This window comes from Tinamus guttatus, unplaced genomic scaffold (genome assembly GCF_059628265.1).
Source record: "Tinamus guttatus ecotype Peru unplaced genomic scaffold, ASM5962826v1 Tinamus_guttatus_pri_ptg000410l, whole genome shotgun sequence".
NCBI lineage: Eukaryota > Metazoa > Chordata > Aves > Tinamiformes > Tinamidae > Tinamus > Tinamus guttatus.
The window spans coordinates 174,931-193,282 of record NW_028288944.1 but is presented as its reverse complement, the minus strand read 5'-3'; the positions used below and the strand labels follow the sequence as shown (position 1 = coordinate 193,282).

At 38.2% G+C, this 18,352-nt stretch overlaps 1 protein-coding gene across 1 annotated transcript in view; it reads left to right on the top strand.

The window, feature by feature from the left end:
• The window catches only part of PLPPR1 (phospholipid phosphatase related 1), a 115,674-nt gene that overhangs the window by 75,858 nt on the left and 21,464 nt on the right, over window positions 1-18,352 (top strand). The window contains exon 3 of the mRNA XM_088531368.1: window positions 7,925-8,113. Coding sequence (XP_088387494.1) covers window positions 7,925-8,113 — 189 coding nt within the window. The remainder of the gene's footprint in view (window positions 1-7,924; window positions 8,114-18,352) is intronic.

The following is an 18,352-nucleotide window of genomic DNA, read 5'->3' as shown; positions in this document are numbered from 1 at the left end:
GGGTGGTGGAAATTTTTTCCTTACCACTTTGGCAATCTGCAGCATGATAACCTTGACTTGTCTTCAAGAAGTAATAACAAGAGTTTCAACACAGATAGTTTCAAGGCTTCTGAAAAACAATTCTAGAGAGATACTATGAAAAATAAGGCCTATCATGGGAATTATCTTAAGTAAAATTGTCATGTAGTGACAATCCAGTGGCCTCTAGGAGCCAGTAACTCTTCTGCCAGGATTTGAAAGAAGTTAAATTATTTAATGAAAGAAAACCTAATGGAAAAGATTTTTTTTTCTCTAAATATGTCATGAAAGAGATAAAGGATGATGCTGTAAAGGGATATTGGTTGGCTTAATACATAATTACAGACTTCACTAATTCTTGAACCTGAACAATCATGACTTTCTAATACCTCATTCTAATTGAAGATACTACAGGAAACAACCAACAGTATTGAGAGGAACTGACAAGTCCATCTCAGTTGGATCTGTCTTGATCTGCATTGAGAAAGGTAAAAGCAGGTTTAAATTTAATAAACCAAATTGTCACTTGCTATTTCGTGGTGCTTCTGAAATCCCTGAAATCTGCTACAGTGGAGGTGGTTACTGTTTCCCATCGAAGGAAGTGCAGCCCCAGTGCTAGGACTCAGTACAACAGAGACTAGAGTGCAGAAATTATATCAGAAAGCATTTCTGGTGTTATCTAGCAGGGAGCAATGACACACTCCTAACAGTTCCTTCCAGCGTTAACTTAGCTCCGCTATACATATCTAGTGTGTAAATTTTTGTGGCATACATACACTGTGACTGTCAGATGCCCATATATGTATATTCTTAGGATTGCTCTGTTATCAGCCATTTAAAAAGTGCACAGTAAGATTTTTCACACTTTACATAAAAATCCACCAGGAGAGCTTTCTTTTCAGAGGAGTGATTAAAGTCAGTGGAACTGCCAGCCAACTCATATGGCTCCAGGCTCCAAAACACCTGTGCAGACTTATGGTGCACTGCTCATGAAATTGCAGTGGTTACAGTTCGCACGCTGAAGCAGTATTAAATAGCACTGGAAGCAAATATGCTGGGCAAGAGCACCAGTAGGTGCCTGGTTGACTATTTTCTAATGAACATCTCATGCAAAATGTTTGTTTGGTTTCTTTTGGTAGGAGTAAAAATGCGGTATTTTATGCTATCATTTGTGTGCAAGAACAATCTTCCAGTTATCAACAACATTAAAGATAGATCATCAGTAGCGTGTGGGTAGGCTGATAAGCTTGAAAGCATCGACCTATATATAAATACCAAGAGTACTCTTTTTTTTCAGGTTCATTGATACATGTTTACATTATGTTTTATACAAGTGACAAAATATCTTGGTGCAACAAGAAAAAGAGGTTTCTGAGGTAGCCACGGGCCCTAATTTAGTGGATATATACATTGTATGGCTAGGGAGAACACTTGTAATTCTTAAAGCTTCTCCATTTTCTCTCTCAGCTTCTTTCTATTTTCCTATTAAGTACTCTAGAGAATCTCCAATGAAGGCTGTCATAAAAGCTCTGCTTCCTGCTGTCAACTGTGTTTTTGCATTAGCTTTTACATTAGTGTCTTTTACAACTTCATGCCACTCTCCCAAATGGAGTCATCCTCTTGTTTGGCAAACAGTTGTCCCTACTGCATTCAGAACAATCCAAAAAAGTGCTATTTCTCTGAAAAAAAATCTCATACGCTTTGTGGTGAAAGCGGGGGCGAGTTTGTTTGGTCTGAACCTTCAGTTCCACTGACCTGTTCTGCAGTGCAGTGCTCTCTGACTTCTGTGAAAATACTTCTTTCTGCAAGGATCTGAAGGGCACTGGTATTATTGTGTCTAAATGTAAATTCTATCTTTCCTCACACTCAGAACACAATCTTGCACCTGATCTTGTACCTGATCAGCATTAGCAGCAAATAATTACTGATTGTCCAAAGGAGATTGCAAGCTTTGCGATACATTTCCTGGACATGTGACAAAGTATTTTTTTCTGATTGCAGCAAACTCCCACAACTCAGAGGAGTGAGATTAGCCCTAGGAGATGAGGACTGCAAGGGCAAAATCAGTGTTGAATTCTAGAGAGATGCACGATTTAATGGTGTGGGGAGAGAGAGATGTTAAGCAAGATGCTCAAAATTAATTCACTTTACTGGCTTTGGGGAAAGAAATACATACCAAGTGTTTGAATCCAGGGTGTCAGCTTGATCTAAAATCTGCAGGAACCTTAAGGTTAAATGAGGCTTGGTTTGACTACATGATGCATTTGGTTAACTGTATCATCAGAATCAGGACCAGAGCATAGATCACAGAGCTTTTTCATTTGAACATTATTGACTGAGCCAGAAAAAGTGATCCAAAGGAGAGGTAAATCTTGGCCAGCCACAGGCTTCATTGTGACTTAAGGACTGTCACTCCTCCTGCTTTTGTCACCCTCTGTAAAATAGTGATAAGAGCATTTTCTTACCTTACTATGGAATAGTGATGATAAACATTAAGGATTGTGATGTGCTAAAACACTGTGGTAATGGAGGCCGTTCAGCACCTTCTCTTATTCACTGGCTGCTTTTCTAAGCAGAATTAATTTAGTGATTTTAATTTTTCTTAAAGAAACTCAAGGGCATTAATCAATAGGGATTAATCAGAAGAACACAGCAAAATGTCAATTTTAAATCGCAGTGGGTTTTCTTAACTAAGTAACTTGATGTAACTTGATGTTTTGTATCTTTAACTTAAATTAACCCATCTGCTCTTATTCACACCTTCTTTCAAAGGCTATATACCTGAAAATAAGCAGAAAAGACAAAGTCGTTGCCTGCTACCAACTGTCTCTGACCACAAAAATCAGGAATTTCTGTATTTGTCACTTTTGATCTTAGCTCTAGAAAAAAAAAGAGGTAGCTGAATGCCCTTGTGTAAGGCATAAGGTGCCAGTAAATTAAAAAAAAATCTGCAACTCATGTCGTAATAAATATGAAATTATCCCCCAACTCACAGAAAAAAAGAAGAGAGGAAAGGAGAAGAGAGGAGAGGAGAGGAGAGGAGAGGAGAGGAGAGGAGAGGAGAGGAGAGGAGAGGAGAGGAGAGGAGAGGAGAGGAGAGGAGAGGAGAGGAGAGGAGAGGAGAGGAGAGGAGAGGAAGCGTGTACTTCTGTTTACCTTTTGCTTTCTTCAATTTTCTGTATTAAAGATTACTTTTCTTGTGAAGTTCAGCACATAAATAAGGGAAAATACATTTCCATGGGTTTGGTTAAATTTCAGTGTTTTTCTAAAAACCTCAGCAGACATTTGGTTCTACTTTGCCCAAGTAAAGAGGCACAGACACGGGCAGGTCTTCACTGACTGCAGGAGCAGCCAACGTTCTGCTCATACTCATGGCTGATCTGCCCTGCCTGGGCAGTGGGTCAGCCGTTGACATCACGGGTCTCTGATAGAGTCTGTTGAGTTTGAAGACTTATTTTTACTGCTTTTCTGTTGAAGGAAAACTCATAGAACCTACTGGTCTTTTTGAGATCAGAATCACTCTGTGCAAGTGCAAGCTTTGCTTTCTCAAAAAAAAAAAAAAAAAAAAAAAAAAAAAAAAAGGAAACTTAAGTCTGAATAGGATCTGGTATATTATTCAGGTATCTCTATTATTACAGGTCAGCATTGACATAAAGTAGTAGTCCCCAAAGTATGGCTGTATTTTATATGCAAAAAGGGTTTTTTTCTTGCAGCACTGGAGCAGCATCTGTCATAGGGAAGGACCAAAAACAGCTGTGAAACTCCAGGCCAGAGGGTGCGTTTGGGATGAATGAAATTTTTGTCATTTATCAGTAAATGAAGTGACATATGTTGCCTCATTATTGCCTTTGGGTTAGGAAGGATGGATCAGATAACTGACAGCTAGGGAGGCTAGAACTGGGTTTACTACCTTTATATCTGGACACACTGTAATCGCTGTATTGACATTGTCTTTGCTCTTCTCTAAAGTTAATATATAAAAGAGGACTTGCCCAGGATTTATCAGGAAATTTGTAGCTATGTACAGAGTTAAACCAAGATCTTCTAAGTTCTAAGATCTAAACTAAGATCTTCTGCTTAATCACAGGACTGTTTTTGCCTTAAACAAAATCCCACTGAATCATCCAGGATGCTGTAATTGTCTTTGAAATAATGGCATCTTTAATTTGTTAAAAACCTTCCCTGCATGATGCTGGATCTTGAAGATGTCAGAATAAACAGTGAAAGTTGAGCAAAGAAAGCATTTTTTTTTCCTGCTACACATTTAGAAAAAAATATAGTCAAGTACTTTCACCTAAATCCACATACTGTTATATGATACAGATAAAATAAATTGAGGGCATATGTTTCTTCACACACCTTTGCAGCTAGGTATCCAAGAAGAAACAAATGCATAGAAAAAATTTTTGACTTTAGAAAAACCTTGCTTTACCACCTACTAGCTAAAGGGAAAAACTTGAGGATCTCTGACTTCATGGTATTATCACCATTTCCAAGTCAACTTTTATGTACATTACTACTGGCAGAAAAACACTCAATTCAATAAAGGATGTGAAGGGGCAGCACTGCCCCATTTAGGGTGAGAAATAAAACATGAAGACTGTGCTTTTCACAGAGATTGTGTTAATCCTTGTGAAGTCTCTAAAACAACTCATTTTAATGGATTTGTCTCATGTCCTTCAGTGTCCCAGATACACTCTTTCAGTTACTTCTTTTTTCTGGGGCATATGTCCCTAACCCGGATTTAGGCAACACTGCAAAATATCTCACTATGGATTTGATATCCTTATGTTATTCTAAGTTATAATTAGATATAGGAACACATCGATGTTTTTTATATTTGAAGGATTGTACTGTTTTTGAAGGAAATTCATTTTCATAATCCATTTTTACTGTTACAGGGTTTTTTTAAAGAATTAGTTAAGCTACAGTTGTGATCAAGTTATGAGACTGTAAATCAGTAGGATTGTAAGTTAAAAATGTGATTCTGTTCTGAGGTTTAATAGGTTTTTTGTTTCCTATGTGCCATGGCAAGTGAAAATATGATATATTGAAACTGCCTAACTTGTTTATTTGCCAAAAACACAAAGCACATCTCCTCCTGCTTTAAGATTAAGCAAATGTAACATATAAAAGATTCAAAAAGAACAGAGAGACTAAGAGTATGCTTATAATGGTGATATTTGACCACCTACTAGGTGAAAGACAATTGTTTTACCATCCTCTTTTTATTTTGGGATGGTTTGAAATATGTCTGCTTATATATCTGTAACATCCTCATCACAAATAGATTTCAATGTTCCCGAAAGCTTTGTGCTGCTTCAAAATCATAGTTATAAAATGCTAATAATAATAATAATGCATAGTTTGGATAGCCAAAGAGAAAAGAAGCCCAAAGTGGGTCCCTATGGGCTATTCTAAGATCCTCTGTGAAAGCTAATAATAGGGCAAGGACTGTTTTCTGTGTAGTTGTAGAAGAAGCTGAAATATTTGTTCTACATTCTGTGCTGAAGCACGTTTGAGCCTTGGGATACAGACTCTCTGTTCTCTGTTGGGCTTGGATAGGGATTTGCAGGATGATTCAGACCCTTGCGCTGATCAGCATGGTCAGCAGTTCCTCCTCTGAAGTTTTCCAGTTATCAAGGCTGACACAGTTTGTTATAGCAAAAACCTTATCAATTCATCTGGGGGCAGCTCCAGATCTCAGGCAACAGTCTTGGAGGTGTGCAGACTTCTGGAAAGATTTGCTTACTTGTAAATGTTTTGAGTTTTGAGTAAATGATTAATGTATCTGCAATTCCTTACAAGATGGTAGAGTTTAAAGTTTTGAATCTGAAAGTTACTGAATCACCTAGAGGAAACAAAGCCTCAGAAAACAAATATATGATTAATATTTTATGTTGATGTATTATATTTATACTGTAAATCACAGTGGGAAAAGAGAATATGCATGTTTCTGGAAAATAATTGTGTGGATCCTTGCTTGTGTAAATCTTTAAAAGGAAGGCTATGTGCTCAGCCTATCGAAGTTTCACTCACTACCGTAATTCTGTGACCAGCTGAAGTAGATATTTAAATCCATAAATCCAGTCAGTTGATTTGATTAAAAGACATTAAATATGCCCATATTTTCCAGCTACAGAAAAAGATCTGCAGCCTTTAGAATTTGTGCAAAATGGTTTTATAAATGTTAAGACACAATATAGGATCACTGAGCTTTGACTCCACTTGGCTCTGCTGAGGTCTGTCTTCTACTTCCATCATTGACTTTCATGTTTTCATGTTTTTTTTGGTTTTGTTTTTATTAATTTTGGTGCAGCACTTCACTCAAATACCCCGTAATTTTATGGCTTTCCTGTGCATCATGACTTGAGTGCAAGGTCAAACCAGAGGACTACATGAATAGCTTTTAGGTTAATCCTTAAAAAGTATTTACCAAAATAATTTAGTAAAGATTTATCCTTACTGTAATCTTGAAAAATAAAACAGCCGGTTTTGATGCAAATAACTTAGAGGGAAAATATGAAAAAAAAAGCCAGTTTTACTTATTCATTCACTTTTGATCTTTTTTTTTTCATTTGAGAAGTAGCTTGCGTATGAGACAATTTTATAATAGTATTTAGGAAGCACTACAAGAAGGATTTTGAATCTCAGATGATCTCTGTAGTTTTCTACAGTAGTTGCATCAATGCAAAGCGGAGGTAAAATAGTGTCAGAACTAAAGTAAGGAAGACACCCCTGCTATTAAATTCTGTGCCTTTAGAGGTACAGGAGATGTAACTTTTGCTTTTATTTAGCTCTGATCAGAAGTCACTCTGGGGAACAAGAGAATTTTGCAGAGAATTACTGTCTCTAATTGCTGTAATTTCACAATCAATGTTGCTGTTTTTGTAAGTAATTAGGATTGTGACATGTCATTTCCTGTGCAATTTGGCAGGGAGGTAGCAAGAATGATGAATTAGCTTATCCACTTAATTTCATGAGATGAGGTTTGTGACAGCATTTGTGAGATTGTTTTGACTTGTGTGGTTGGAGTGGTGTAGGAAGCTGACACAGACACTGACACAGATTAAATGTGGATAAATAAATAAATAAAAGCTTGTAGTTGAGGCTTCCCAGCCCACTTAGCCATCAATAAACCATTAAATTAAGTGACAAGAAATGCTTGTCGTGCTTTCTTATGCATAAAGATGAAGAGACAGTCTCAAGACAGAGTCTGTTTCAAAGGAGGTTGTGATGGAGCAGTAGTTTCAGGCAATACAAAAATTACCCCAACCAGCTGTTTGGAAAGACAGGATTTCTGAACAGAGATGTAGTGTTTTTCTCTAAAGCAGAAGTTTGAAGGAGAAGTGAGCGGCGGGGGAGGCTTTGGTCAGAGCCGCAGAGGGATGCTCTGGATTAGCACTCTGCGCACAGGCACCAGGGCGGGGTGCAGCTGGGAAGTGTTTGAGCTTTAGGTCACCCTATGATTTGTGATAATCCTCCCCACTCCACACTGCTGTGCACAGGTTACAGCTTGTTCCTGTTGGTTCCTGCAGCGCTGCTCCTCGTCCTGCTCATTTGCATCGATCGCTGCTGCTGGTGACACTCACGAGCCCTTTGGTAAAGAGGCTGTCAGAGCTCCCGTCCCTCTGCAAGCCCCGTTATGGACCCACTCCTCTGTGAGACGTTCATTAGCGCTGCCTGCCAGAAGGTTTATGTAACAGATGTTTTGAAGTGGACACACAGGAACACTCACACGCACACATAGGAACACTCGTGCGCGCACACGCACCGGGTCTGCAAGGGCTCTCGGGGCGGCAATGAAGGGAGGATGGTCTGTGGCACTAGAGTAGCTTGGAGGCACAGCTGTGTCCTTGAGGAAAAAAGCAACTAATATCTCCGTGTGACCATGCTCTATTTTCAGCTTGTCATCATGGCTGGGACTGTTCTGCTCGCCTACTACTTCGAATGCACTGACACTTTCCAGGTGCATATCCAAGGTTTCTTCTGTCAGGATGGCAATTTGATGAAACCATACCCGGGAGCAGAGGATGAGAGCTTCATCTCTCCTCTTGTGCTGTACTGTGTGCTGGCTTCAACCCCGACAGCTATTGTAAGTATAAGGAACCATTTCAATTCTTTGCTGTTGCTCCGCAGTAGTAATAACCCTGATATATTTCTTTGTCCCCTTTCCTCTCTCTTCCGCTGTAACTGATTTGCACTTAGCTGGCTCTCTGTTTTGCTTTAGCCCAATATAATCTTCATGAGTTATCTCCAGTGGTAATTATTCTAAGCGAATCACAAGGAAAGACTGAGGGTAGAGCTTGTTAAGCCTGTCACAATAGCTCACTCTGCTGATTAGTTGTGAATTGTGTGATTCTAGAGAGGCCTAAACGTAAAGGTGATCTGTTTCTGAAAATAAAATAAGTAGATAAAGTTGGGCTAAAACCAGGATCAGACGTGCCACATATCCAGGATTATTTTCTTCTATAGTAAATGAATTGCCAAAGGGCTTTAGCAGGCATAGATGAGCAAGAAGATGCTCAATGTTAACAAAGTTATACATACTCTTTCATCTTTATTTATAGTCTTTTTTTTTTCTCATAATCACATGCATTTAGCTTTCTCTGCCTGGTTTTCTTTACTGTCACATAAGTCAGCTAAAATGTAGCTGTTTCCAGCAGGTGAAAATATTACATACAATTCTGAACAGATTCTCTTTTGCTTTACAGAAATTTTAAAATTTCAGCAACAGCCAGCTTTGCTGCAATTATAATTACATTGATACATGCTTATCAGATTATGTTTTTCTGCACTTTATCTTGTATTTCTTTCTCTTTATTTCTTTGTTATATTTACTATTTCTTCTTCGCTTTGCTTTGCAGTCCTTTCAAATACTGATTAAAGCTGTGTGTGTGTATTTAATTGTGAGAGATGGATGCTGCACAAAAGAGTCATAGTCCATTTTAAGTTTTTGTCTGCGATAATATTAATTGTATGTAACATAGAAAGTGATAAGAAATGTCAAAGGGATCTGCAAAAGAAACTACAGATTTTAGTATAGGACACTTTTTGAAAACATGTAAGAAATTTTAATATAATGCTGTCATGTACTTATGAAAATCTGCAGTAACAGTTTTATTTTCAGCATTGAAACATAGTTGAACATTAAGACACGTTCAGTTTTGTTTCATGCTTCATGACAGGATTTGCAAATAACAATAATAATTTATTTCTCCAACTTTTCCTACTAAAGACTTTGAGAGCCATTTCCACTTCCAGATGCAATGTTACTGAAGTTAGTGAACAATTTGTCCCGTTTTGTGATATGGCATTGAGTTGGCAAGTAATAACAAGAATATTGTTCTTTGTTTGGATTTTGTGTTTAAAACTTTGCTCTGTCAAAGTTTGCTGAAAACTTTTCAGGTTTTTCTCTATCCATCATGGATCACCTCACTCAACAGATCAAAGTTTTCTTTCCTTTGAGTGGCCCAAGGAAGATTTTTCTTAGTTACTCTTAGTTATGGGGTTGGAGTCATCCTTGGAACATGATAACAGTAGTCTCTGTCACTGAGAGATGAGCAATGATGGTTTTGTATTTCCCTTGGCCGATCTTAACATGGGAAATGAAAAATGGCAGAGTTATGCTCTTGGATTATGCTATACTGTTATGCCATCTCTACAGCTTCAGTCTGGATGAGATGTTGTGCTGGACTCTGTAGATCATGGGTCATTGCAATGAGTGCGCTGATGCTCAAGTCAAGCAAAGGTTAGTGCTAGACCTTCCTTATACTGGCTTTTCTCGTAAGTGAAATAGTTGTTGCTGTCCACAAAAGGAATCTTCAGACTCATAAAAGTCTCTGGAGTGGAACTGAAGGAGTTTAGTAAATACAGACACACACCACGAACAACTAACCCCCTTCTTCCAAAAAATACCGCATGCTTCAGAAATCCTGATCAGTATCTACATTTAATTGGTTGCTTGGCTAAGAGGAACAGTGACCCTATTTGACTTTTCTTTTTCTTTTTTCTGCCACTGCCCTGGCATCTCTTTGCAAAAGGGGAATAATTATTTTTAGGGAGAAGGCAAGGAATCTAATGGCAATGGTTCTAATTAATAGTCTTTTGCAGCTATGGGAAATCATCCAGGAGCTTGTGCAAGCTCATTCTGGTGAGAGATTGCTTGTGGAGGCAGATAAGCAACATTTAAGTGCAGTCCTGTGTCACAAGTCTGAGAATGGCTGCACTCCCTGGCAACAGAAAATGCCCTTGTGGATTGGTGCTACCATATATGCTTTTCCCTAGCACCATGGTAAGGAAAGGAAACAGGCCTGTTTTTCTGCATTTTATATGTTCTTATTGAAGCACTTTATTATACTGACCCCATGTAACCTTTTTTTTTTTTTTTCCTGCTACAGTGGGTTTTTAATCAACATACATACATTGCAGAAGTCTTTTGATGCTCTGGCTGATAACCTTTTAGTCTCTGATGATAAAAGGTTCTTGAGAGAAAAATTACTTGAATCTCCTGGTGACGCTGTTAAATATATTAAAAGGATGTATGTCTATTTCCATTCTGTGAAATGCACTTTGCTCTCAAATATTCCACTGAGGATAGGCCAAAGGCTTTCATCTGCCTTTATCATATTAAATTTTCTGAGTGACCGAAATCAGTGGCTTTTTCTGCAAAGTAGTAGGAAAATGGTAATTTGAGTGATAAATTGCACATAAGTGAGGACAAACCTATTTTTCTTTTCAAAGGAACAAGCTGCCATTTTATTTCTGATTTAGTGATTTATCCTCTTAAGGCTGTATATTAAAACTCAGTTAATGAAATTTTCCATCAGCAATGGTAGAAAAGAGTGATTACCAAAATCACTGTCTCTGTTTTAGAATTAAGTTGTGTTTTGTCTATAGGTTTTGGCACCCCAAAAAAGCTTGATAAAATATGTAAAGCTTCACCTTCACCTCAGGTAAGTCGTGCAAGCTGTGCTTCATCCTCATGGAGCTATAAGAAAAATACAGAACTTCTTCAGTTTTTGTCCCAGATGTATTGCAAAAGATCAAAAGTTCCCAAATTCCTAAAATCTTGTCTTAGCCTTACAAGGGCCTACAGCAAAATGACTGCACATTCATATTTCTGATCTGTCAGATTAAGCCCTACAGATCTTTAGACTGACAGCCTCTTCTTTTGGTGGTCGTTCTTTGATATAGAACTTAAGAGAATAATCGCAATTTTTTTCAGCATTGGCGCTCTTGAATGCAAACTCTTGAAGTAAACATAGCACAGGCGTTTTACTCAGTTGGCTTTAAAGTGATAAGAAACACAAAAATTAAAAACAACTTGAAAGTTTAAGCAGACGAGCTTCGATTTTAAGTTGCAGTCACAAGTCTGACGAAGTTAAAAGTGATTTGCCAAGCAGCATCAACTTTTGTACAATCTGGGGGAAAGTTTACTATTTCACTGCTTTGTCAATTTCAAAATATCAGAGAAGTAATCATTCAGCTCATTTGGAGCAGAAGTAATTTTTCTTCAATTTTTACCGATGTGAGAGTTTTACAAAAATAACAATTCAAGAGGAACTATTTTGCAAAATCATAATTTTTTTAAGCCATTCCTTTAAAATAAATGATGAGTTAAACACATTTATTAATGTCTATCAAGACTAGGTTTCCTGCATATAGGCTTACTAGGAATACCCCCCACTGCTACTAAATAAACATTTAAGAGCTCAAAGGTGTTCATGTAGTGTAGCGTTTCATCCTCTGTGGCTTGTCTGTTTACTTGAGAGAGAGAGAAAGGCTTAGAAAGAAAATATATTCACTGAAAAGGATACCAAGTATCAGTAGAAAACACCATATTTGGTTTCCTTACAGTAAAATAAAAATCTCTCCTATAGTTTTTTTAAAAAATCTTCAGCTTCTTTCTTTCATTTTGTGGGGCAGAAGTGGTAGCCTCCATGGAATTATTAACTGACCGATGCAATTGATGCTACTAATTTGTGCAAAGGAATATTTGTTTTAAGATAGCTTTGTTGGAATCATTAAAATCAAACAGTGATTTGGTTATGAATCAGAGGCCAACAAGTAAGGCTGATCAAATCTATCTGATACAGGAGAAAAGTGTTCAAATTTCCCCATAGAATTGGAAAACTTTTCCAAGTTGCAGAGAAGGTTATTATTATTACAGGGATACATTTCTACAAGGCAGGCCAGGAAACTTCTGTGCTATGTTGTCTAAGTCCCCTGTGGCAGCTCAACAGCAGATGCCAAGGAAACCAAGCAGGGCTTAGTCAGCTTAGTGCTATGGCTTCTTCCCAGAATTTCCAGGCAAAAATCCCTTGACTCTGCAAGCAACTGCTGCAATAAAGCACCATCTCCTCTGAACCATCTCCTCCATCTCTACTTTCCTACCTGCCACATTTCATGTGAAATGCTGGTGGGACGAAAAAGGGGCAAAGGGGAGGGCTGGCAATTTTTTGAGTAAAAGGCATGTCGCACACATGCTTGTCTTCCTCCTTGTTAAAAATTGGTATGTCCCTTTTCTGTGGAGATCTATAGTACATGGTACTCACAAACTCCTCGTTTTTAGAGCTGGCCTATGTTTAATTTACTTCAGAGTGATCTCTATTCAAGATATTTTTGTTTGTTTCTTTCTTGTTTTGTTAGGACATATAATCAAGGTTACTCATGGGGTTAGGATAGAGATGTAAAACCTCACTGCAGGTCAAGTTTCCTTTGAAAGTGGTGTTTTTTCTCCCTCTTTTTGAGTCTTTGTCATTCTTTGTCATGTCATATATGGCAATCCAAGTCCTTGGCAAAGTGAGGTGCAGAGGAATGAAGTAAAGGTGTGATCATTCCTGTGTGCAGTTGTTTTTATTTTGGTATTTACAGACCTTCTGAAAATTAATAAATAAACCTTGTTGTTTGTTACAGCCATTTCAGGCACTTCTACAGACAGTGTCTTATAGACTTTCATCAAGGTCCCATGCTACTTTCAATGGAATATGTGCAAAGAGAGGAAAAAAATCTCCTCTTGATTTCACTGAAGTTTTGGAATTTAATTATTTTAGACTATTTTCCTACAACAAATAGTTTTTGGGAAGAACTAGGCAATTGTTGTTTGGGGGTGGTTGTGGATTGCAGCCCGTTTGTCTTGCAGGGAACAAAAGAAACCAATTTATCTTATCTAGAAAAGTGCTTTATAAAGCTGTTCTTTGTTATTATTTTCACTTCAAAGAACAGAAAAACAGAATGAAGTAATAAATAATTGAATGTAGGATTGGGTTTTGTCACTAGCAGATTGTGGGTGAGTTCTCTCTGCAATGTTTAATTGCAAAGTCTGTTTCATTTCCTTATATAGTTTTACAAAATATATCAGTGATTCCTGTGGGCTACTGAAGACCTGTATAAACGATGATGAAAAGATGTGAGAGTGCCTGAGGAAAACCTAATCTGATCCCCTAGTCATCAGCCAGGCAGGCTTGGGTCAATGCCCTGGCTGCAGATCACAGAAATGCTCTGTTTTGGCAAGGGTACCAAGGCAGTTCTCTGTGGCTACTTCTATCCTGAGGTGTCTTTTCCAATGAGAGTACATATAAGGCAAACAGAGGATGGGGGAAAGAAAAGGGGAGAAGATTACATTGCATGGTGTTTGCTGCACAGACTTGGCAGTGGGGTCTCAGCTGCACAGCAGTCAAGATTTGGCACTGTAGGTGGGAGATAGGGAGACTAATCAAAAACCCTTGAAAGTACAATCTGGTGGGTACTGCTGTGAGGGAGATTTAAGGAAATTAAGGAATAGACACAGTGAGGGAAGTTCAATATGGCCTGTGTTCCCTGTAGGGGGGAATTATACAGAAGATAGAGCCAGACTGATCAAAAAATAAGAATATACATTGCAATAGACAGAAGATGGGGGAAAAAACTTTGATTAAATATAAAAAATAATTAACTTTTTGAAATGACAGTAGTGAAGTAGCAAAACAGGAGTACCAGTAGATTGCTGGATCTCTGTTTTTGAAGACTACAGGACTATACAATGCCCTACTATACCTGGTCTAAACCGACCCTTCTTTGATTAGGGACGGGCCTGAATGCCTAAATTGCTGTAGGATTCTGCGCACTGTATTTTATGGGGCTTGTGAAAACCTTCTGTTTGGGAGAATGAAGTCATGAGCTTATCTGGAGAGCTTCTTGCTGTCGATTGCAAACTCCGTGAATTTGGGTCCTGAAACACGCCACGATGCAAAGGTTGTTGATTCGGCCCAATGAAAGGCAGTGCAGATGAAACACCTGCTGAAGGGCTTCATTAAGACCAAAATAGGGCTGCTCATGTCCACAGCTCTACTTGACAGGATGGGCTTTTGGGGGAGCGGTTGTGTGGAGTCATTTTGAAACTGGCTGCTTGGGATTGAGAACCTCAGGACTTCAGCTGTTCATATTCTCTCCTGCACTGATCTTGGAGCTCTGCGCCCAGCTTGTCTCACAGACAGTATCCTCCTCCTATTTGCTTTTCCTCCAGCTGAAGTCTGGACACTTTCATCTTGATTAATTTAGTGCTTTCTGTTTGTGACATTCACAGTGCAACTTCACATATTCTCAGGAATTGAGGAAATGTCACAGACAGTCCAGATCTGAGGGTGACCATATGGGTGATCCAAGGTTGCTGTTGGAATAAGCATGAGAAGTCTTTAGAGTAATCTAAACTTTATCCATCCAAAAAGCATATATAGCCTTGTAGTATTTCACATAACTCCTATTAATATGGGATCATTCTCCCTTTGTTACAATTGGAAGTGCTACCACCTATGTTTTTTTTAAGAGAAACTGAAAAGCTGTTGTTTCATGTTCGAGACTTGAGAGAACCTAGATTGAGGATCTGCTCAGCTTAGCTCCCCAGATTTTTCCTGTGAGTCCTGGCTGACATTTTCCTGCTTTATTTACATGGAAATGCAATTGAAATTAAAGCTTTGTACAGTAACTTTCACATGACTCCAATATTCTTTCCAATTGTTAAAAATGGAAAAATAGTGTTCACCCATTCATCACTCATGAGCCGACAAACTGGGAAGAGACAGGAAGGTAGTTCCAGATGAGCACTCATATATATCATATACCATATGATATCATATATATCATATACCATATGATATATGATACAAATGATAGCTTCCAGTGAGGACACACATATGCTTCATCCTGGCTAGAGGAGGGGCAAACACTTTAAACTAAGTTGCAGTGACTGTGGCATGAGTTTTTAAATGAATCCAGAGGGTGCCAAACTCACGTAAGTGAAAAGAAAGAAGATACTGGAACACGGTGACCTGTGAAAAGCCGGTTTGTGCATAGCAGAAATCAGATTATGGTACTGTACCCACTGGCATTTGGAGAAATGTGGCTGGGCATGAAGAGTTTTTTTTTGCTAGAAGAGACATACAGACATGCCAGGGGAGTAAAACAGGACTGCAGCCCCAGCTTTACTAGAAGATTTATTTGAAGTGAGTTACATGATGTTCTGAAGACACGTTCTGATAAGAGAAACAAATAAAATTTAAAGAAATGAATGTGGACCACATGTGGGCCACTGGCTGCCCCTACAGGATCATCAAGAAATTACTTTCCTGCAGTCAATAAAGCATTCAAAGCAACCTCCCATCCTCACCCAGCCCTGCACAGTTTCTGCAAGAGGATTGCTCCAGGTTGCCATTCTTCTGAAAACTTCTTTCAGTCTTAGCCCAGATTTATTGCAGGCCACTTTTTCTTACATTTTTTTTTTCCTAATATAAACATCTTTTCTTGACATTTACACAAGAGGGCAGTTGTATAAAGAATGACTGGGCAAGGAAACTCTGAGCTCATCCAAAAGTTTTACAAACAAACAAACAAACAAAAACACTTCTATTTCCTTTTAAAAACAACAGATATGTTTATCAAGTAATGAACAAATAAACAAACTGTAATCTGTAGAGCAGTTCAGGGAAAGGAGGGTGCTCATATTGGGCTTAGAACATGATGGGGGAAGATGTTAAATTTCACTACTTGAAAGATGTAAAGTCACAGCTTGGAGAATATTATTTCCTAACTATATCTGCGCAAATTGAAATCTATCATGAACAAAGGCCTGTTGATGAGGAAAATGAGAGAGGTCATGTTATCAGACACTTTGCTGGGACTGAGACAGGGGAAAAAAAAGAAGGTGGTAACAGGATTTTTCAGAGCTAAAGAATGAGGATCGAGTATTTAGTAAAACTGTTGGTAGTGGAATGACTGGGATGGATGAATAAGAGTTTTCTTGCTGGATAGGTTGAAATCAGCAAAGGAAGTGGCTACTGGGAAGTATCTCCAGTGGGCCACTGGGGCTTTCATATACCACTGTAGTATTTATACCTGATTCTAACAATTAGAGCAATGTAAGCAAAAAACTCCAACCAACATAACCACAGTGGAGTTAAGCTGTATTATAATCATGCTATTGAGATCAAAATTACACCCAGTGACTATTTGACGCTAGATTTGCTTTCCTACGGCAAACATCACTTCAGACTGCAGATATCTGTGTTTTTAGCCCTGAATAAAAGACCTCACCTTCCAGTGCAATTTTATTTTCTTTCCTACTACTTTGTTAAGCTAGTATGATGTAGAAGTCCATGAACCTTTCATTTTTTCCTAATAAAAATAGAAGTAGATTGTTTGATTTTTACTTTTCCACCCATAACTGTGCATGTATATTTAGATTTCAGATTTGGGACTGAATAGTAGCAATTCCTAGGTTGCTAATTCTGTTCTGGCAAGGGCTCAGGCACTTAATAGCGTCAGTGTCAGATTGATTTCAGGGAGGCCAGCTGGAGAACTTGGCTGGATATGGACACTTTGCGTGCAGAATCATCGAGTTTTAAATTAGGAAAGTCAGGGGAGTTACTCTGCTTCAAAACGGCCTGGAGAGAAAAAAAAATCATTTATTTAGAGTACTCTTCCCACCCCATTCAATTTTGCACAGGTAGATTAGCTGTCACAGTTAGGTGCCCTTGAATTTTAGAAGAGCAGTTCAAGGCTTTGAATTTTTTTCTAGAGCCCACATTAAGGGTTTAATGAAGCACAACTGTCAGATTCAGGCAACTAAATTCAGTGCCAGAGGAGCAGATGAATAATCCAGTTTATGCTGAGCGATTTTATGTCACCTCACAATACACCTGATTATTATATTAAGTCAAAAGGACTTTTCACTTAACAAAAAATCACTTTTTGATCTGCTGTGCTGGAGGAAATCTGGGGTAGCTCTGGAGGAAATCTGGGGTAGCTCTGCTTAAGGCTGCAGAATGGAATTGAACAGATCTATGCCATAGCAACACTTAACCCCTAAATGTAATAGTTGGAACTAAGCTACCTGTATGGGAATTGCTAGGAATATGCCAGACAATTAAATTCGTAGAAATAAAGTTGGAAATGGAAGTGAAAAAAAAAAAAAGTTTAGCTAGTATCTACTGCAAACGCACTCTAAAATGTATTTATTTTTGAGGGAGGAGGACTATGATTGTGCCGCATATCTAACACTTGTTTGAGAAGTTTTTGTTTTTTGTTTTTTTTTAATCCTGTAACTCATGTCTGCAGACTCATATATCTTCTGGGCATGAAGCGATTCTCAAAGAGTATGTACAGCCCCTGGCAGACAGAGGCCCAAAGCATTAACTCAAACTTCTGAGTGTTACAATAACTCAGATAATAAATGGTTTGAAATAAAGTGTCACTTTTAAACTGCTTTTGTGTAAATGGCCTTTTTCTTAATTCCCACCCCCATAGTTAGTGAGCTGAGCTTATTGAATTGCTTGCCAATTCTGTTAAGAGCAGATGGAATGAAACAGGATAAAGGCAATATTTCAGCAAGGCTCCCATGCATGGGCTCCTACAACCAGATGCCATTATCGACATACATTTTACAACTCCGCAGCTCTGGCCATCAGTGGCTAGAATTATAAAGAGGTTGAACAACTTGGCTTGAATGCCAATAATCAATAAGGGTGCTTATCTGGCTTAATAAGAATAAAGTGTTGCCCTTGAAACAGCATAATGTTGCAACAGTCAAAGTGAACAGGGAATATTTATTTGGTATTTATGCTAAATCTCTAGGAATATTTATTTGGTATTTATGCTAAATCTATGTGTTTGTATATGCATGTGCGTATGCACACATTTTTGGTATGTATTTATTTAGTCCTTTCTTAGCAATATAAATTCTTCTTGGATGTCGTATTATAATGCAGTTAAATTAATTCTTTTGAACATTCCCATGTGAAAAGTTTATGTCTTCCGCTTCAGGATGGCTTCTTTTTCTACAGAACTGCATTTCAAACCC